This window comes from Geotrypetes seraphini, chromosome 5 (genome assembly GCF_902459505.1).
Source record: "Geotrypetes seraphini chromosome 5, aGeoSer1.1, whole genome shotgun sequence".
NCBI classification, from domain to species: Eukaryota; Metazoa; Chordata; class Amphibia; order Gymnophiona; family Dermophiidae; genus Geotrypetes; species Geotrypetes seraphini.
Window position 1 is genome coordinate 269,407,803 of NC_047088.1, and position 20,879 is coordinate 269,428,681.

The 20,879-nt window shown below is 40.5% G+C and overlaps 1 protein-coding gene across 1 annotated transcript in view; it reads right to left on the bottom strand.

The window, feature by feature from the left end:
- The window catches only part of ADCY10 (adenylate cyclase 10), an 803,671-nt gene that overhangs the window by 79,726 nt on the left and 703,066 nt on the right, over positions 1 to 20,879 (bottom strand). The window contains exon 33 of the mRNA XM_033944139.1: positions 267 to 384. Coding sequence (XP_033800030.1) covers positions 267 to 384 — 118 coding nt within the window. The remainder of the gene's footprint in view (positions 1 to 266; positions 385 to 20,879) is intronic.

Here is a 20,879-nt window from a genome sequence, read left to right on the forward strand (position 1 = left end):
TGATACAGGGACAAAAGTATAACAAATGATCTAAAGTTTGGTACCTTTTATATTCCTATGCTGTTGGGGAAGGATCTGTGGGCTGCACACAAGTAAGGGTCGGGGGGTCTTTGAACTATTTCTGATCTTGGAGGGTGGGATCTGTGTGATACTGGAAGACTGAATGGGAGGGGTATGTGGGTTATCAGAGTGCTAGAAAGAGAGATCAAGGGGGCTTGTGGATGACTAAAATGCTAAGGGGAGAGAGGTGAGAATCTGGGACTTACCAGAGCGCCACCGATGAGAACAGATTAAACAACAAGCATATTTCAGACACCAGAATGGAGTTGCTGTGATGTTTGTTTACAAACTCCAGGCATTCTTCAACTGGTCGTATAGCAAAGCCTGCAAAGAGATGTCACATTTTCATCCCAGAAGTCCTTCAACTTCCTCCTCTAATCATACGAGTTAAATAATGTGTGGTGTGTGGTGCAGTGGTTAGAGCACCCTGAGGCTGTGGGTTCAAATCCCACACTTTTCCTTGTGTCCCTGGACAAGTCATTTAATCCCCCATTGTCCCAGGTACATTAGACAGAGTGTGAACCCACCAGGACAGAAAAATGCTTGAGTACCTGAATGTAAACCAGGAGAATTAAAGCCAATGAAGAAAATGTTACAAAGAAATGTATACATAACGTGACCATTTAATTTTTATCAAAACAGGACATCTATTAATTGTCAGTCCCGCCCTAGCCTCACCCCCAATTTCTTCCATTCATTTTTCATGTACACATAATATCTTATTAATTCATAATGGTAACTATAAAATTAAAAAACCCACAAAGCACACTATACACAGAGAAAATGTTAATTATCATTTATATTTGGGGGGTTTCAAAGATGTCAAGGCAGATGACTTTAAAATATGCAATGTCACCTCAGTAACTATAGAAAAATAGACAAATATAGTGCAAAAAATAGACAGCAGATATAAATTCTCAAAACAGACACATTTTGATCACTAAATTGAAAATAAAATCATTTTTCCTACCTTTGCTGTCTGGTGATTTCATAAGTCTCTGGTTGCGCTTCCTTCTGACAGTGCATCCTTTCTTTCATTTCTTTCTTTCTTTCTGCACTCAAGCCCAACAATTGTCCCTTTCTATTCCTTCCTTCCTATGTTCTCAGTGCCTCCAGTGCCTCCGTCCTATATCCTAAGTGCCCCTTCCTATGTCCTTAGTGCCCCCAGTGCCTCCTTCCCATGTCCTTAGTGCCCTTTCCTATGTTCTTAGTGCACCCAGTGCCTCCTTCCCATGTCCTTAGTGCCCTTTCCTATATCCTTAGTGCCCCTTTCCCATGTCCTTAGTGCCCCCAGTGCCTTCTTCCCATGTCCTCAGTGCCCCCTTCTTATGTCCCTCCACCACTTCCTTCCAGCCTTTGTCCTACCCCCTCCCCCGAAGCCAGCCTGCCTGCCTACTTTCTTTGTTCCCTCCCGCGCCCAATTTAACACCCCCCTTTGGGTCAGCCGCCGCTGCTTGCCAGCCTCTCTCCTTACCTCCCTCCCGTGCCGATTCAACCCCTCCCCCCGGTCCACTGCCGCTGCTGCTTGTCTCCCAGAAGCCTTCTTCCCAATGTCAATTCAGACGTTGGAGAGGAAGATCCGGGCCAGCCAATCGCTACCTGGCTGGCCCGGAACTTCCTGTCTGACTTCAGAATTGACATCGGGAAGAAGGATTTTGGGCGGCAAGCAGCGACGGTGGACTGGGTGGGAGGGGTTGAATCTGGATGGAGAGAGGTAAGAGAGACTGGCAAGCAGCAGCGGTTGCGGATCTGGGTGGGTTTGAATCTGGCGCTGAAGGAGGGAGACTGGCTTGGTGCGGCAGGAATGGAGGGGAAGCGATCACCTGTCCCGTTGGCCCCGTGCACAGCTTCAGGACACTGTCCCTGAAAACGGGACATTTCGGCATCCCGAAGCGGTGGGTTGGAAAATGGGATGGCCGGTCCAATAACGGGACGGTCCCGTTGAAAACGGGGCATATGGTCACCTTAGGTATACAACACAAGGTGAGTTGATAAGATGAAGGACAGGAGAGAAGAGAAGGTTGCCTAGTTGGTAATTTGCAAGAACACAAGAAGTTCATTCACTTCAAACTTATTTCAATAGACTACTAGCTCTCTAAGTAGGATAATACAGAGGAAGATGAAAAATATGTGAGGGAAAACTCTTGGTTTTCCAGTTTTTCTAGAGGACAGAAAGGGGCAACATATTTCAGACATTGAGTAGAAGAGGGACAGCAAGATGTTTTGAAAAGTTTAACTTGCAGGAATGAGGATTTTCCAGAAAAAATGGAAGGGATCCAGAAAGAATATATAGGAAAGAAACAAGAAAGCTAAGCACTACTTGATGTGACCATTTGAACTTGCATGTCTAACTGAATTTGAGAAGATCCCTTTGTGTTTGTCCCAAAAATAAATGTAGAAAGCTCAAGGTCAACAGAAATAACATAATATATAGATTGCAAGTTCTTTCAAGAAGGGACTGTTTTCTTACTCTTTGTGACTCTGGCATCAGGCAGCACTATAGAAATAATTAATAACAGTACCAATGTGATATTTTTTACTTCATTTCTTGATTAGCTTTTGGGAAGGTATCTACCCTTCATCTAGTGAAAATACATGGAGAGTTTAGTTCCTGAAACTTAGTCAAGAAGTCTATGCTTTGTCCATTGAAAGGAAATCACTTTAAAGTGTCTCTAACTTTTATTTTTGCACATTCAAGTGGCCTAAAATATAGAAACATGACAGCAGATAAAGGCCAAATGGCCCATCTAGTCTGCCCATCCACAGTAACCATTATCTCACTCCACGAGAGATCCCACGTGCCTATCCCAGGCCTTTTTTAATTCAGACACAGTCTCTGTCTCCACAGCCTCTTCTGGGAGACTGTTCCATGCATCTACCACCCTTTCTGTATCGCCTCTTCTGTATCGCCTATCGCCTCTTAACTTCATCCTATGCCCTCTCATTGCAGAGTTTCCTTTCAAATGAAAGAGACTCAACTCATGCGCATTTACATTACATAGGTATTTAAACGTCTATCATATCTCCCCTCTCCTACCTTTCCTCTATAGTACAGATTGAGATCTATAAGTCTGTCCCTATACGCCTTATGATGAAGACCACATACCATTTTAGTAGCCTTCCTCTGGACTGACTCCATCCTTTTTATATCTTTTTGAAGGTGTGGCCTCCAGAATTATACACAATATTCTAAATGAGGTCTCACCAAAGTCTTATAAAGGGGCATCAGTACCTCTTTTTTCCTACTGGCCTTACCTCTCCCTATGCAACCTAGCATCCTTCTAGCTTCCGCCATCACCTTTTCAACCTGTTTGGCCACCTTAAGATCATCACATATAATCACACCTAAGTCCCGCTCTTCTGTCGTGCACATAAGCTCTTCACTCCCTAATATATACCGTTCCCTCGTGTTTTTGCAGCACAAATGCATGACCTTGCATTTCTTAGCATTAAATTTTAGCTGCCAAATTTCAAACCATTCTTCAAGCTTTGGCAGGTCTTTCTTCACGTTATTCACACCATCTGGCGTGTCTACTCTATTGCAGATTTTGGTATCTTCCGCAAAGAGGCAAATCTTAACCAACAACCCTTCAGCAATATCATTTATAAAAATGTTTAAAAGAACAGGCCCATGAACAGAACCTAGAGGCACACCACTGGTAACATCCCTTTCCTCAGAGCGATCTCCGTTGATCACTACCCTCTGTTGCTTTTCACTCAACCAGTTCTTGACCCAGCCCATCACTTTGGGACCCATCCTGAGGGCACTCAGTTTATTTATTAGATGTCTGTGTGGAACATTGTCAAAGGCTTTGCTAAAATCTAAATACATCAAGCGCACATCCTCTATTCAATTCTCCCAGTCAAAGAAATTGATCAGATTTGTCTGACAAGACCTATCTCTAGTGAATTTATGTTGCCTCTAATTCTGTAATCCACAGGATTCCAGAAACTTGACCTTTCTCTGTTTTAAAAGCATTTCCAATAATTTGCTTAGCACAGAAGTCAGACTTATCGGCCTGAAATTCCCTACTTCTTCCTTCATTCCACTTTTGTGGAGAGGGACCACATCTGCCTTTCTCCAGTCCTCTGGTTTCACTCCCGACTCTAGAGACTTGTCCCTCTACCCCCAGTTCTTCTCGTATCCAACATAAGAACATAAGAAATGCCGCTGCTGGGTCAGACCAGTGGTCCATCATGCCCAGTAGTCCGCTCATACGGGGGCCCTTTGGTCAAAGACCAGCACCCTAACTGAGACTAGCCCTACCAGCATATGTCCTTGTTCAGCAGGAACATGTCTAACTTTGTCTTGAATCCCTGGAGGGTGTTTCCCCCTATAACAGCCTCCAGAAGCGCATTCCAATTTTCTACCACTCTCTGGGTGAAGAACTTCCTTACATTTGTACGGAATCTATTCCCTTTCAACTTTAAAGAGTGCCCTCTCGTTCTCCCTATCTTAGAGAGGGTGTACAACTTGTCCTTATCTACTAAGTCTATCCCCTTCAGTACCTTGAATGTTTCGATCATGTCTCCTCTCAATCTCCTCTGTTCGAAGGAGAAGAGGCCCAGTTTCTCTAATCTTTCGCTGTATGGCAGCTCTTCCAACCCAATAACCATCTTAATTGCTTTTCTCTGGACCCTTTCAAATAGTACCATGTCCTTCTTCATGTAAGGTGACCAGTGCTATATGCAGTACTCCAGGTGAGGGTGCACCATGGCCCGGTACAGCGGCATGATAACCTTCTACGATCTGTTCGTGATCCCCTTCTTAATCATTTCTAGCATTCTGTTCGCCCTTTTCACCGCCACCGCACATTGCGCGGATGGCTTCATCGACTTGTTGATCAGAACTCCCAAGTCCCTTTCCTGGGAGGTCTCTCCAAGTACCGCCACAGACATCCTGTATTCGTTCATGAGATTTTTCTTACCGACATGCATCACTTTACACTATCCACGTTGAACCTCATCTGCCATGTTGATGCCCATTCCTCGAGCCTGATTATGTCACTTTGCAGATCTTTGCAATCTCCCTTTGTCTTCACTACTTTGAATAGCTTCGTATCGTCCACAAATTTAATCACCTCGCTTGTCGTACTTATATCCAGATCGTTTATAAAGATGTTGAAGAGCATGGGTCCAAGCACCGAGTTCTGCGGCACCCCACTGGTGACGCTCTTCCAGTCCGAGTATTGTCCATTTACCCCCACTCTCTGTTTCCTATGCTCCAGCCAGTTTTTAATCGATGTGAGTATTTCACCCTCAATTCCATGGCTCGCAATTTTCCGAAGTAGTCTTTCGTGCAGTACCTTGTTGAACGCCTTCTGAAAGTCCATATATACAATGTCAACAGGGTCGCCCTTGTCTATCTGCCTGTTTACTCCCTCAAGAAGTGCAGCAAGTTTATCAAACAAGATCTGCCTTTGCTGAAACCTTGCTGGCTGGTCCTCATCAGACCGTGTCTGTCAAGGTGATCAATGATGCGGTATAGTCTATTCTTTGTCCTTGATCCTGCTATAATTTGTCTTATATTATTTTTATATTTTATTAGCTGATGCCCCGGCGTTGCACGGGTATTTAATTATAGAAATAACACAGTAAATGGATTGAAATAAAGATACTTTATAGTGGTGAATGAAATTATTTTTTTACAGCTGTATAAAAAGTACAATATTCAAATTATAATGTGAAATATTTGACAAAATGAATACAATACAACTAACACAAAACTTGATTATAAACAACATTTTTAGTTTCACCTCCAGGAGCAAGAACATATAAATTCTTGGGTGAACCCACCCTTGAGCAAGCAACATAGAGTTGTCCATGGGAAAAACAGGGGGATCTTAAATCCACTCCACAGTATGTAATAGTCTGTCCCTGTGATTTGTTGATTGTGATAGAGAATGCAAGTCTCACTGGAATTTGCAATCTCTTAAACTGAAAAGGAAGATCTGTTGGAATAAGTGGCATCCAAAAGTATCAGTATTGATTTAAACAACGCAATATGTGGAAACTCAGGTTGAAAAGAAACTCCATGCAGTTTTTTCCCGGTTCAGAATGGAACCTGTGTTCCTAGTTCAGCATATGTGAGTACTCATGTAATGTAATAACATTATGAACTGGGGTGCATGAAGGAAACAGTTACAAACACAGTTAGAACATACAAACTCTATATGTATGGTGTCCGTGGTAGAATAGAAACGATGTCCCTAGTGGTTATAGTGTCATAGAAAATGTTTTATAGTTGGAATTACTGTGAGAATGGCAGCTTTTTACATCCTTTCCATTGACATGAATGGGTGAAATATGATTTTATGTTTGTAGTTCCGCCCATGTGTGCAGGTGGGCCGCGAGACCCCCAGAACATATCACCCCAGGTAGTGAGGGATCTGCATACCAAGTTTCGTTCAAATCGGTCAAGCCGTTTTTGCGTGATCGCGGCACATACACACATACATACCTCCGATTTTATATATATAGATTAATTTTAGAATTGTAAACCGGCCAGATACTTGTCGATGGTCAGTATACCAAACTATAAATAAACTTGGAAAAGATCAGTCAGCAGAGCTACCAGAACTTCCCTAAGTTCCTTCAGCACCCTCGGATGTACACTAACTGGCCCCATCACTTTGTCTACCTTTATTTTAGCTAACTCCTCACAAACACAACCCTCTGAAAATCGATCAGGGTCTATTACTCCTCCATCCCTATTCACATTTGTCTTCTGTGATCCCGCCCCTAGTGCTTCAGCCGTGAATGCAGAACAGAAATATTTGTTGAGCAATTTGGCCTTTTTTTTATCAGCTTCTACATATTCCTCCCCTTTACCTTTGAGTCTCACAATGCCACTTTTGCATTTCTTCCTATTACTAATATATCTAAAAATGTCTTGTCTCCCCATTTTACCATATCAGCTATTTTTTTCCTTCCATTTGCATCTTTACTTTCCTTCGTAGCAGTTGTTGTTTATTTTATGCAATTTTGAATTTGTTTTCTGCATTTAACTAGTTATTTAACTGCATTTAACTTGTTATTTTTAGGCTCAGTATGTACTTATTGATCTGCCGCCACAAAGTGGCGGTGAAACAGGACTCTGCCCCCTTCAACTCAGGTCTGCCTTTAAGCCCTTTAAAACAAGCTCCTTAGCACTAAAAACTTTTTTTTTTTTTTTTCCTTTTTTCGCAAATAGAGAATTTATTTCCTTACACACTCACCATGGACGCCAACACACTGCCTATTCCAGTCTTCCGGGGGAACTGACCCAGTCATTACCTCTCCTCGACTAGCCAATTCACCTCTACTTACAAGAAAATCCTTCCCTACTCGATGCTGTATCAGGACTTGCTCAACCACCTGTGGTTAGCCCCTTCCAATTTCCCTATCGAGTAGAAATATCCTTGACTACTGAATCTACCAAGAGATTGATTACCTCGCAAAAGAACTAGATCCTTCACAGGCAAATATCATTTTATCAAAGACACCATTACTTTCAATCATCTTGATATTCTTTGTATTGTTGAAACGTGGTTAGTCGATGGAGATGAGGGGTATCTCTCTCATGCCTGCCCTAATGGCTTTTTCTACCTCTTTAACCACCATACTGGGAGTAAAGGAGGAGGACTTGCAATAATTTTTCATGATGGTCTAATTTCACATATGGAACATTCTCCATCAAGATCAATAATTGGAATTCTTCAATTAAGGATAAATACTAACCCTTTGCTGAACCTATTGCTTTTTTATGCTCTGCCTCCACTAAAAGAGACACTTTCACACTTTTACAAACTCTCCTCTTTGAATTCTGTACTTCAGCTAATAACCCCATAGTACTAGGCGACTTGAATATTCATCTTGATGACAACTTAAATCCATTTACACTAGAACTAAAAACTTATTTACAAGATTTGAGCCTCATGTCCCTGAACTCATAACCAACACATTTAGCAGGACACACTTTAGATGTGATCTGTACTTCAGATCACTTAGTACCCAAATGTTCTAACCCTAAGACCCAATTTTTTCCTTGGTTGGATCATGCGTTGATTTCGACCGACATTAAGACCCAATTTTTTCCTTGGTTGGATCATGCGTTGATTTCGACCGACATTAAGATCCCATCTATTACCAATCTATTCCAAACTAAAGTAGTAAAGTATAGGGACTTCAATAACTAAGAATCATCTTCAGTCTCTACTTCTTTGACTGTAAAAAAAAAGACCTCTCTAATAAAAATATGGATGATCAATTGTCTACTTGGGACAATGCAATTCAAGCACTCATCTTAAACACTGTTCCTGAGATAACAAAAGTTATTACACCTAAGATGCATGAAAACCCATGGTTTATAAAGGAATTACAGCTCCTAAAATTGCAACTCCAGAGTCTTGAATGAAGATGGAGAAAAAATAAAACTATAGATAACTTAAATGAATTTAATGCCCAAGCTTCCTTCTACAAAGCTAAAATTAACCATTCCAAGAAATTATACTATTCATCACGTATTAGTTAGACTAAAAACCCAGCCATCCTGTACAAAATATTAAAATCTTTATCTCCCAACTCAAAGAAACAAAAAGCAATTTCTACTAATCTTCCGTCGGTCCAATCTTTGGCAAATTTGTTTCAACATAAAATCGAGAAAATCAGAAAACAAATAGGGCCCTAATCTAATTCTAGCCTCAATATATGCTTTACAGAGCAACCCCTTTCCTCTAGTACTCATATCCCGATGGCTAAATGTTCAACATTTAATCTTCCTACCTTACCTGAAATTCGACATATCTTTCAAGATATTAACTTGTATAGTTGGCAGATCATTTTGACTTTGGCCATTAAGGTAAGGGGGAGGAAGGGAGGGGAGCTGCTGAAAGACTTCTAGTAATCCTTGCAAGCTTGACTGTGCAGGGAATTATTTTTGTAAAATTATGTTTTGTTGTGTGACTGGCATTATTTAGATTTTAATTTCTATTAATGAATAGAATGAAAATGATATTATATTACATTACATTAGAGATTTCTAATCCGCCATTGCCTTGCAGTTTAAGGCAGATTACAAAAGAATTACAAATAAAACGTATTACATATCTGGTAATTTCTAGAGAAGATAAAGAGTAGATGAGGTTGCTTTGGAGAATCGGGAAGGTATTGGGAAGTAGGAAGGAGCTAGCGGTATTAAGTCGTTTGCAGGAATTTCTTTAAATATTCTTTATTCACTTTATATTTACATCAAGTGTACAGAAAATAATAACAGATTAACTTAATACATCACTTGAAATACCACAAAATTTCCCAAAATAAAATTTATCCCCTTCCCACCCATCATTTAGTACATACAATATAATAAAATCATTCTCTTCATAACCAATAATACAAAGTCAACCCCCCCTCCCAAATCTTTCAATTATATAAAATCAGGGAAAAATGATAACTATTCTTGAAAAGTAGAGTCTTCATTTCTTTTCTGAATGTTTTGTAGTCTGGGGTCATAATTAGTAGATTGGAGATTTGGTTGTCAAGTTTTGCTGTTTGTGTGGCTAGGAGGCCATCATATAGTTTTTTCCGTTTGACTTCTTTGATTGGAGGGTGCGTGAATGGAGTGTGGGTTTTCCTGTGTCTAGTTGATGTAGTTTGGATGAGGTGGTTGTTCAGGTAGGTTGGGCTGTCGCCATTTATGGTTTTAAATAGTAGACAATAGAATTTGAATAGTATTCTTGCAGGAATTGGAAGCCAATGTGAGTTGAGGTATACCTCTGTGATGTGGTCGTGTTTCCGCAATGAACAAATAAGTCTCAGTGCTGTGTTTTGGATTGTTTGTAGTTGTTTTATCATTGTTGCTGGGCAGGGGAGGTAGAGAATGTTGCAATAGTCTAAAAGGTCTAGGACTAGGGATTGTACTAAGAGCCAGAATTGTGTTCCATCGAAGAATTTTCTAACTTGTCTTAAGTTTCTCATAACTGCGAATGATTTCTGTATTGTTTTATCGATTTGTGGTTGCATGGTGCAGCATCTGTCTATTGTCATTCCTAGTAGTTTTAGGGTGGGTTGAATGGGGTAATTGGTTGAGTTAATTTCTATATTGGTTATGGTTGGGATTTTGTTATTTTCGAGGAGGATGAATTTTGTTTTGTCTGGGTTCAGCTTCAGTTTATGATCTTTCATCCATGTTACTACTGTTTCTAGTGTTCGGTGTAGTGTGTCTGTCACTGAGGGCTTGAGTTGATCAAAAAGTATGAGAAAGGCGATGTCATCTGCATAGCTATATGAGGTTAGGTCTAGTTTATCCAGGCAGGTGCCGAGGGAGGCAGTATAGAGATTGAAGAGAGTAGGGGATAGTGGAGATCCTTGGGGTACGCCGCAGGGGTTGGACCAAGGTTCTGAGTTTTCTTTGTCCGACCTCGGTAGGTTTTGGATTTGAGGAATCCTTCAAACCATGAGTATACCTTATCTGTGATACCTATTGAGTCTAAAATTTGCAGTAGGATGTTATGGTCTACCAGGTCAAATGCTACAGTCAGATCCAGTTGTATGAGCAGCATTTTTTTTGCCTGTGCTGAGGTGTTGTCTAGCCGTGTCAACAAGGGAGCCTAGTAGTGTCTCTGTGCTGAAGTTGGTTCTGAAGCCGGATTGCATAGGGTGGAGTATGTTGTGGTCTTCCAGATAGTTGGTGAGGAATTTGGCTACTAGCCCTTTTGCTAGTTTGACATGGAGAGGTATTGAGGCAATGGATCTGTAATTGGATGGTTGATCCGTTGCTCCTTTAGGGTCTTTTAGGACCGGTGTGATGACAATTTCACTGAGGTCAGTTGGGAAGAGGCTGTCTGTGAGCATGGTTTGTATCCATTGTAGGAGAAGGGCACAGAATTTTGTACTGGAGGTTTTTAAGAGATATGGTGGGCAGTGGTTGAAGTCACATGATGCATGGCTGTACTTTCTGTAGAATTTGTTAAGGTCTTTTATTCATAAATCCAGATATCAATTTATACCACTGTGCAGCCTAGTGTCTGCAAGCAGTGTATTATTGAATCTCAATACAGGTCTATCATTGTTTTTATCTCCTATTTTAAGTTCAATCCATACCCCTCCATGATCAGATAAAATAATTGGTTCTATGGAGGCTTATGTTATCTGTTGTACAAATTGATTTGAAACAAAAATGTAATCTATTCTTGAAAATGATTTGTGAACATGGGAACAAAAAGAAAATTCCCATCCATCAAGACATTTGGAGCATTGAGATTAAGCATCAAATTACTGCTTCTCAATTTGGTCTTGGAGGATGAGTTGTACAATGTTGGCATCTATGAGACAAACTTGTTTTTTTCTGTTGCACCGAGCTTTCTGGACCCCTGTTTGTTTTCAAAAATTAGATAGCTCTAAGTCTAATAGGTGTTGCATTATCATCTCGAAGCGGGAACTTTAGATCATTTATTGTTCTATTGTCCATTCATTTTGGCTTTTGGAAATTGATTTCGGGCCAAATAAATTGTTTGTTGGAAAATCTTGTGGCTCTATCCTATGATACTATATTATTTGGAATGTCAATGAGGAAGAAAAGTCAAATTTCTGCAAAGAATAATAAGCTATTACTGCAGACCAGATATACATTCGAGGGAGGTCTGCTGTCTCCCTGGAGCCAAGATTCGAGATGTCACCACCTGTCTAGATAAACTTCTAAAACCTCATGACCATTTCCCCATGCTTCTCATCCATGTAGGTATGAACGACACTGCCAGGAGCACCTTGGAGAACATACCCAAAGACTTCAGAGCCCTGGGAAAGAGGCTAAAGCAGATAGGAGCACAGGTGGTCTTCTCATCGATCCTCCCAGTAAGAGGCAAAGGCAGAGCCAGAGAAGAGCGTATCCAATGGACTAACGAGTGGCTTCACGGATGGTGCATAGAGATGAACTTTGGATTCCTAGACCATGGAGAGGCGCTACAGGGACTACAAGGACCAGACGGACTCCACCTGACCAGGAGAGGTAAGAACGTATTCGGACATCGACTAGCCCGCCTACTTCGTAGGGCTTTAAACTATGTAAATCGGGGGAGGATATCCACTCACATTCCGGAGCAGTAAGTACTATCCTGAGGAGGTAAGATACAACCACATTTCTGAGTCCAAGGTAAGTACCCATACTATACACGATAAACTGGGAGTCACACTAAATCAGAAAGGAATCTCTTCACAGGAACCTAACAACAATAAGGTATGGAGGGCTATATATGTTAATGCACACAGTTTGGGCAACAAAATTCTGGAATTGGAGACTGAAATAAGGAACGCAGACCTAGACGTCATTGCAATATCCGAGACCTGGTTCACGGACTCGCACGGGTGGGATATGGTTATACCGGGCTACAACCTGCTTCGTCGTGACAGAGAGGGCAAGTTAGGAGGAGGGGTAGCACTGTACACTAAAGAAAACATCAAAACTACCAGAATCACGGATGTTAGATACTCCGGAGAATCCCTCTGGGTGAACCTGGCCAGAGGGAACGAAAAATGCCTATACCTTGGTGTGGTATATAGAAATCCAAGACAGCAGGAAGACAAAGACATAGGGGTCGGTGCTGGGACCGCTCCTATTCAATATATTAATTAACGACCTGGAGGCAGGAACAAAATGTGAGGTTATTAAATTTGCAGATGACACCAAACTATATCGCAAGGTCAATAACATGGAGGACTGCGAAGATCTCCAAAAAGATCTGACAACACTGGAAAAATGAGCCAAAAAGTGGCAAATGAGTTTCAACATAGGGAAATGCAAGGTCATGCATATAGGGAAAAAAAACCCGATGTTCACTTACAAAATGGGGGGATCAGCGCTAGGGGTGAGCGACCTTGAAAGAGACCTGGGAGTGATGGTAGACACAACATTGAAGGTGTCGGCGCAGTGTGCCACTGCCTCAAGGAAAGCAAACAGAATGTTGGGTATCATTAAGAAGGGTATTACAACTAGGACAAAGGAAGTCATCCTGCCACTGTATCGTGCTATGGTGCGCCCGCACCTGGAGTACTGTGTTCAGTTCTGGTCGCCGTACCTCAAGAAGACCTAACATTGTTTAAAAAAACGCTAAAAACCTTTCTTTTTAAAGATGCATATGGAACTTAGGACTAATAAAATTGATAATTTTATAATCATTATAGAGTCTTATATTTTTTATTTTTCTTATTTTTTTTAACACAGCCATTATTACCCACCTTTTGTTTTTCCCTTTTATGTTTTTTCTTCTCTTCTATCAAAAACTGTAACTACTCCCCTACTTAACCACACATGTCATGTATGTTTTACCCACACATTATTTTAAATTAGGTTTACAATCAGTTTTGTAAAGTATGTTATATTTTATCTAACAACAAATTTGTTTTTTATGTCACTATTAATATTGTACTTGTTTCACTTATTAATACATGTTATTTCATTGTACATCGCCTAGCAATTTATATAGGCGATTCATCAAGAATAAATAAACTTGAAACTTGGAGGTACTTGAGAGGGTCCAGAGAAGAGCAACTAAGCTAATAAAGGGCATGGAGGACCTCTCATATACTGACAGACTGAAAAAGCTAGGGCTTTTCTCCCTGGAAAAGCGGAGACTTAAGAGGAGACATGATAGAAACCTTCAAGATCATGAAGGGCATAGAAAAAATAGACAGGGACAGATTTTTCAAATTAAGGGGATCAATAAGTACAAGGGGGCACTCAGAGAAATTGAAAGAGGAGAGGTTTAGAACAAACGCCAGGAAGTTCTTTTTCACACAGAGGGTGGTGGATACATGGAACGCGCTACCAGAGGATGTGATAAACAGGAGCACGCTACAGGGGTTCAAAGAAGCTTTGGATAGGTACTTGGAAGACAAAGGGATTGAGGGGTACAGTAGAGGTAGATTATAGAGATGGGATTAGAGGTAAGTTACAAAATTAATCAGGGACCACTGTTCAGACACTAGGCCTGATGGGCCGCCGCGGGAGCGGACCGCTGAGCAAGATGGACCTCTGGTCTGACTCAGCGGGGGCAACTTCTTATGTTCTTAACTGATCGAAGATATGGAAAACATCACTTTGCATGGGGACACAATTCTGCTAGGGGATTTCAACATGCCCGATGCAGATTGGAACACACTCTCTGCGACTACCTGTGGCAGCAGAAGAATATTAACCTCCATAAAGGGCGCACGACTCAAACAAATGGTACTGGAGCCCACTAGAAACCAGACAATACTGGATCTGGTACTCACCAACGGAGACAGCGTCTCAGAAGTATCAGTAGGCGACACACTGGCCTCCAGCGACCATAACATGGTATGGCTTAACCTCAAGAGAGGTTTCTCTAGATCAAACACAGTGACGAGAGTTCTCAGCTTTAGAGGCACAGACTTCAAACGCATGGGAGATTTTGTTCATCGGGAGCTGCAAAACCAAGCACAAACTGACAATGTGGAGACTATGTGGTCAACTCTGAAATCCACCCTCCATGAAGCAACAAATCGCTATATAAAAACAGTTAGCAAAAGTCGGAGAAACAAAAGACCCCAGTGGTTCAGCACTGAAATTACGGACCTCGTTAAAGAGAAGAAAAAAGCATTTATTGCCTACAAACATCTAGGAAAGTAGGAGGCAAAAGATGACTATCTCAACAGGTCTAAAGTTGTCAAAAAGGCAGTCAGAGAGGCCAAGCTACGATTAGAGGAGAATCTAGCACGAAACATTAAGAAAGGGGATAAATCCTTCTTTAGGTACATTAATGACAGGAAAAGAAACAAGGATGGGCTAGAACGACTCAGGCAATCGGACGGGAATTATGCAGAATCAGATTCCACTAAGACCGAACTACTAAATGAATACTTCTGCTCGGTTTTCACCTGTGAGGCGCCGGGATCCGGTCCACAGTTACAGACAAGGGAAAGCCAGAAAGACCTGTTTCAAGACTTCAAGTTTACGTCCAGTAGCGTCTACTGTGAACTTTCAAGACTCAAAGTGAACAAAGCCATGGGACCAGACAACCTACACCCCAGGGTGCTCAGAGAGTTGAGTGAAGTCTTGGCGGAACCATTATCAGTGCTCTTCAATCTTTCCCTAAGCACGGGAAGAGTCCCCTTGGAATGGAAAACAGCTAACGTTAGTCCATTCCACAAAAAGGGCTGCAGGACAGAGACGGCGAATTACAGACCGGTGAGTCTCACATCCATAGTGAGCAAACTCATGGAAACACTGATCAAACAGAAACTTGATACAATCCCAGATGAGGAAGATCTACGTGATCCACATCAACACGGATTTACCAAGGGCAGGTCCTGCCAATCAAATCTGATTAGCTTCTTCGACTGGGTAACAAGGCAACTAGATGCCGGGGAGTCCCTAGACTTAGTGTATTTGGACTTCAGCACAGCCTTTGATAGCGTCCCACACCGCAGATTGTTGAACAAGCTGAAATCGCTGGGATTAGGGGAAACACTATCTGCATGGGTTAAGGATTGGCTGAATGGTAGACTTCAGAGGGTGATAGTAAATGGTACCCCATCCAAAACATCGGATGTGACCAGCGGAGTGGCACAAGGCTCGGTCTTGGGCCCAATCCTATTCAACATATTCATAAGTGATATGACCCAAGGGCTTAGAGGAAAAATATCATTGTTCGCCGATGACGCCAAACTGTGCAACATAGTAGGTAAAAGCACTTTGCCTGACAGTATGACGCAGGACCTACTACTATTGGAACAATGGTCATCGACTTGGCAGCTCAACTTCAATGCTAAAAAATGTAAAGTGATGCACTTGGGTAAAAGAAATCTGTGTAGAACTTACATACTAAATGGTGAGACCTTAGCTAGGACCACGGCAGAACGGGATTAGGAGTAATCATTAGTGATGACATGAAAACTGCCAATCAAGTGGAAAAGGCTTCCTCCAAGGTAAGGCAAATGATGGGTTGTATCTGTAGAGGTTTTGTCAGTAGAAACTCAGAAGTCATAATGCCACTGTACAGATCCATGGTGAGACCTCATTTGTAATATTGTGTTCAATTCTGGAGACCACATTACCGGAAAGATGTGCTGAGAATTGAATCGGTACAGCGGATGGCCACCAGGATGGTCTCGGGGCTCAAGGATCTCTGGTATGAAGTAAGGCTGAATAAATTGCAGCTGTACTCGTTTGAGGAACGAAGAGAAAGAGGGGACATGATTGAGACATTTAAATATATCACGGGCCATATCGAGGTGGAAGAGGATATCTTCCGTCTTATAGGACCTTCGTCCACCAGAGGGCATCCGCTGAAAATCAGGGGAGGGAAATTTCATGGTGACTCCAGAAAGTATTTCTTCACCAAAAGGGTGGTCGATCATTGGAACGAACTCCCATTGCAGGTGATTGAGGCAAACAGCATGGCAGATTTTAAAAATAAATGGGATATTCACGTGGGATCTCTAATGATGTAAAGGAGAGGGTGGGTCGGCAAAATCAGGGCGAAAGGTCACTGGAGTGGGCAGACTTGATGGGCTGTGGCCCTTTTCTGCCGTCATTTTTCTATGTTTCTATGAGTTGCCATTCAGCAGATTACATTTAATTGGAAAAATTGGAATAGATTAAATTATAGTTTTTGGTGGAATTCATTATGTCATATGTACAAGATGAAAAGAATGTTAGCCTTGCAGGAAGGAAATTTTAATAACTTTCAGGAGGTTTGGAGGCCATTAATAGAATATTGTAATGAGTAGTTATTGATTATAATTTTTCCCTAATAGGTATAATTGCAAAGTATGGGGGTGGGGTGGGATTTCTGATTTGATATTAAATGATTAGATTGATAGGACAGATTATATAATATATTATATGATATATGTAATTACATATGAATTAGTAGGGTCGGGAGGGAGGGTTTAAATATTATGATTTAATAATAATAATAATAATAATAATTTATTGTTTATATACCGCCAAAGCCAAAGTAGTTCGAGGCGATTTACAATAAAGAAGAGCTGGACATACAGCGAAAAAACAATGAAGTCTTTGAGTACATGAATATTTGAACAGAGTATGGTAACATTCTAGATGCGGGTTTACAGTAAAAGTAATTTGAGGCGATTTACAACAGGAAGAACAGGTCATACAGTGAGGGAATAAGCAGTGAAGACTTTAGGAATTCTTGGTCACAAATCGGTTGAACAGGTTGGTTTTAATAAGTTTTCTGAAGTTGAGGTAGGATGAGGAGTGCATGATGATGCTGCTTAACCAGTCATTCTGTAGACTTGCTTGGAAAGTAAGCGTTCTGTCAAGGAATCTTTTGTATCGGTAGGTTTTTATTGTAGGATGGCTAAACATGCGTATTCTGCATGTAGGCCTAGTGGAGCACTTCTTCTCTTCTCCTTTTCTTTTTTTTAGCACACTAAAGGGGGAGGGAGTTGGAAATAATGTTATATATTATGTTATACTATGATATATAATATGTGTATATTTTTATTGAAAATATGATAAAGGGTGGGTAGTGGGAGGGGTTATTGATTTTACTAGATGTTTATATAGCAGATATCAAAGTGCTATTCTGGAATAATTTGTTGTAATATACTCTTTTGTGCACTTGTTTAATTTGAAAACGAATAAAGAATTATTAAAAAAAAAAAAGTTTATTATTGTTAGATGATATTTGACATTTAGCTCTCATAGACATGCCAAATAAAATTGTGTCATATGACAATGCTACAGGATTCTCTAGCATACAATTTATTTGATCCCAAATTGATTTCCCAAAAGCATTAATAAAAGGACAGTAAAATAATAAATGATCTAAAGTTCCAGCCTCAAGATGACAATGCCAACATCTATTAGACTTAGAGCAGTCCAATTTTTGTAAACGAACAGGGGTCCAGAATGCTCTATGCAACAGGAAAAACCATGTTTGCCTCATAGACGCAGATATTGTACATCTCATCCTCCAAGACCAAATACGTGGCCATTGAGATGCATTAATTTGATGCTTAATCTCAATGCTCCAAATATCTCTAAGTCCAGTCTTTGGTTTCTTATTCGAATAGCCAGATAATAATTTATACCACTGCGCGGCCTGGTGACCCAGAAAGTCTGCCTGAAAGCATAAGAATTCTAAACTATATTGATTATTAAGAGTTTTCCATTTAAGGAACCCTGCCTGAATAGCCTGCTCAATTGCAACCACTTATAACTTTGTTTTTTATCAAGACCAAATTTATGTTGCAACTGTGAAAATTCCAGCAGCTTACCATTAGATATAACATCATCTAAAGTACGTATACCTGCTTTAATTCAATCCTTCCAGACAATCTTGAAACCGCCTATTTGAATCTTGGAGTTTAGCCATATATTTTGATATGTAGATTTTTGAATTGGAAGAGGTGTTAAATTATTAACATATTTTAAAGTTTTCCATGTGTCCATTATTGTCCTATTACTTTTCTGTATTTTAGGCATTTTAATACTGAGTAGATGACCAAGCCTGATAGGAAACATGAGCTGCCATTCCAACCATAACCAGTCTGGAAGCTTTTCCATGAGTTCTGGGAGGACCCAATGCATACCTTGGCGCATGATATAGGATTGATGGTACCTATAGAAGTTTGGAAAATTTACCCCTCCCTCCTCAATTGGCTTTTGTAAGGTCACTAAGGCAATTCTTGCAATTTTACCTAGCCAAATAAATTTAGTAAGAATACTATTCAACCTTTTATAAAAAGACCCCTGAAAAAAAACTGGAATCATACCCATTTGGTAACAAACAACAGGCAAAATCATCACCTTGACAGTTTGGACTCTTCCCCATCAAGACAAATGTAAAGGATTCCTTTGCTCACATAACTCTGTTACTTTTTGCAATAAAAAATTTTCATTCACTTTCATTGTCTCATTGAGTATATTTTTTAACCATATACCTAAATATTTTATTCCTTCTTCTTTCCATATAAAAGGGAATGAATCAAATAATCCTCTTGTACAATGCACATTTAGAGGAAGAACTTCTGATTTGGACCAATTTATTTTATAACCTGAAAATTTCCAAATTTCTCAATCAATTCAAGTAAACATGGAATGGTTGTTTCAGGATTTCTCAAATGAAGCAGTATATCATCCGTATATGCAGATACTTTATACTCCTTCCCAGAACGTGGAATACCTTGTATCTCCTTTACTTGTTGAATAGCTAATAATAAGGGTTCAAGCACTATATCAAAAAGCAAAGGGACAGAAGACAACCTTGTCCCTTTGCAATTTAAACACTCAGAGAAATTGTTGTTAATGTACAATCTAGCAACAGGAGAGCTATACAAGGTTTGAATCATTTGTATAAATCCCGAACCAATACCAAACCATTCCATGGCCTGATACATAAATGTCCATTCCACACGATCAAAAGCCTTCTCTGCATCCAAGGATACAGAGAAGGCTGGATCCCCTATGTATTTTGTTAGATATAACATCTGAAAGGCCAATCTAGTATTATTGGAAGAGTGTCTCTGAGCAACAAACCCTGTTTGATGCATGCCAACTATATAAGGAAGAGCCTTTGCCAAGCGCATGGCCAAAAGTTTGGCCAATAATTTACCATCAACATTAATCAAAGAAATAGACCTGTAGTTTGAAACCAACATGGGATCTTTATTTGGCTTTGGCAAGACAATGGTTAACAATTCTGCCATAGTGCCTGAAATACAAGCTTTATTTAGTTGATTCTGATACAAATTTAATAAATGAGGTAATAGGGTAATTTGAAATGCTTTATAAAACTCTACCGTAAAACCATCACCACCTGGAGCTTTCCCTACTCTAAGAGATTTCAATGCTGTTTGTAATTCTTTTAGTGATATCGGTTCTTCCAGACTTCTTTTTATATGATCAGGAACCTTCGGTCCTTCAATAAAATTTAGAAACTCTAAACCATCCTTTCCTTTATCTAAATAAGGCTCAGAAGAATACAGGCCTTTATAAAAAATTTAAAAACTGCTTTAATATAGGTCCAATTTGAAAATGAGTATCTCCTTTTTCATCTTTAATTGCATTTATTTTCGTCTTCCTTTTTTTTACTTTAAGATAATTAGCCAATAATCTTCCCGTCTTATTTGAATTACCATAATACAAAGAATATCTTGCTGACAAAGAATATCTTTCCTAACCAATTTAGAAGAAATCTCATTATAACTGGCACAATTGGACCACTCTCTCAGAATCCACCTACCAATCTCTCGCCCCGCTGTCCACCAAAACCATCTCCTACTCCCGTAAGGCCCCCGGTACCTCCCACAACACAGGATGCTAAAACAAAAATGTCGATCCCTGGAACGCATCTGGAAAAAATCTAAATCCCCCGCAGATAAACAAATCTGGAGAGTCAACATTAAACTCTACAACAATACACTCAAAAGAGCTAGGAAAAATTTCTATGGTGACAAGATCTCCAGTTCAAAAAACCAGAACAGTATGCTGTTCAATATCTGGCGCTCCTTAACTCCCAACACCAACCCTTCTATACCTCCCTCCTCCCCATCAGTGGACCTACTAGCAAACTTTTTCAATGAAAAGGTCACCGCCTTGAGAAGCTCCTTCCCTCCCGTAGTCTCCTACAATCCTCTGGTGCCCGCCTCCCCGATCCTACTACAAAGGTCCCCACCCCCGTCCCAGTCAACAGATCCTGGACTACCTTTGAGCAAGTATCCGATTCGCAGGTCCTCAAACTCTGCCTGAAACTGAAATCCTGTAACTGCACCTTGGATCCATTCCCATCCTATCTATTTGAGAAAATACCCACACAGGCCATCTCTTCTCTCACCATACTCATAAATTCTGC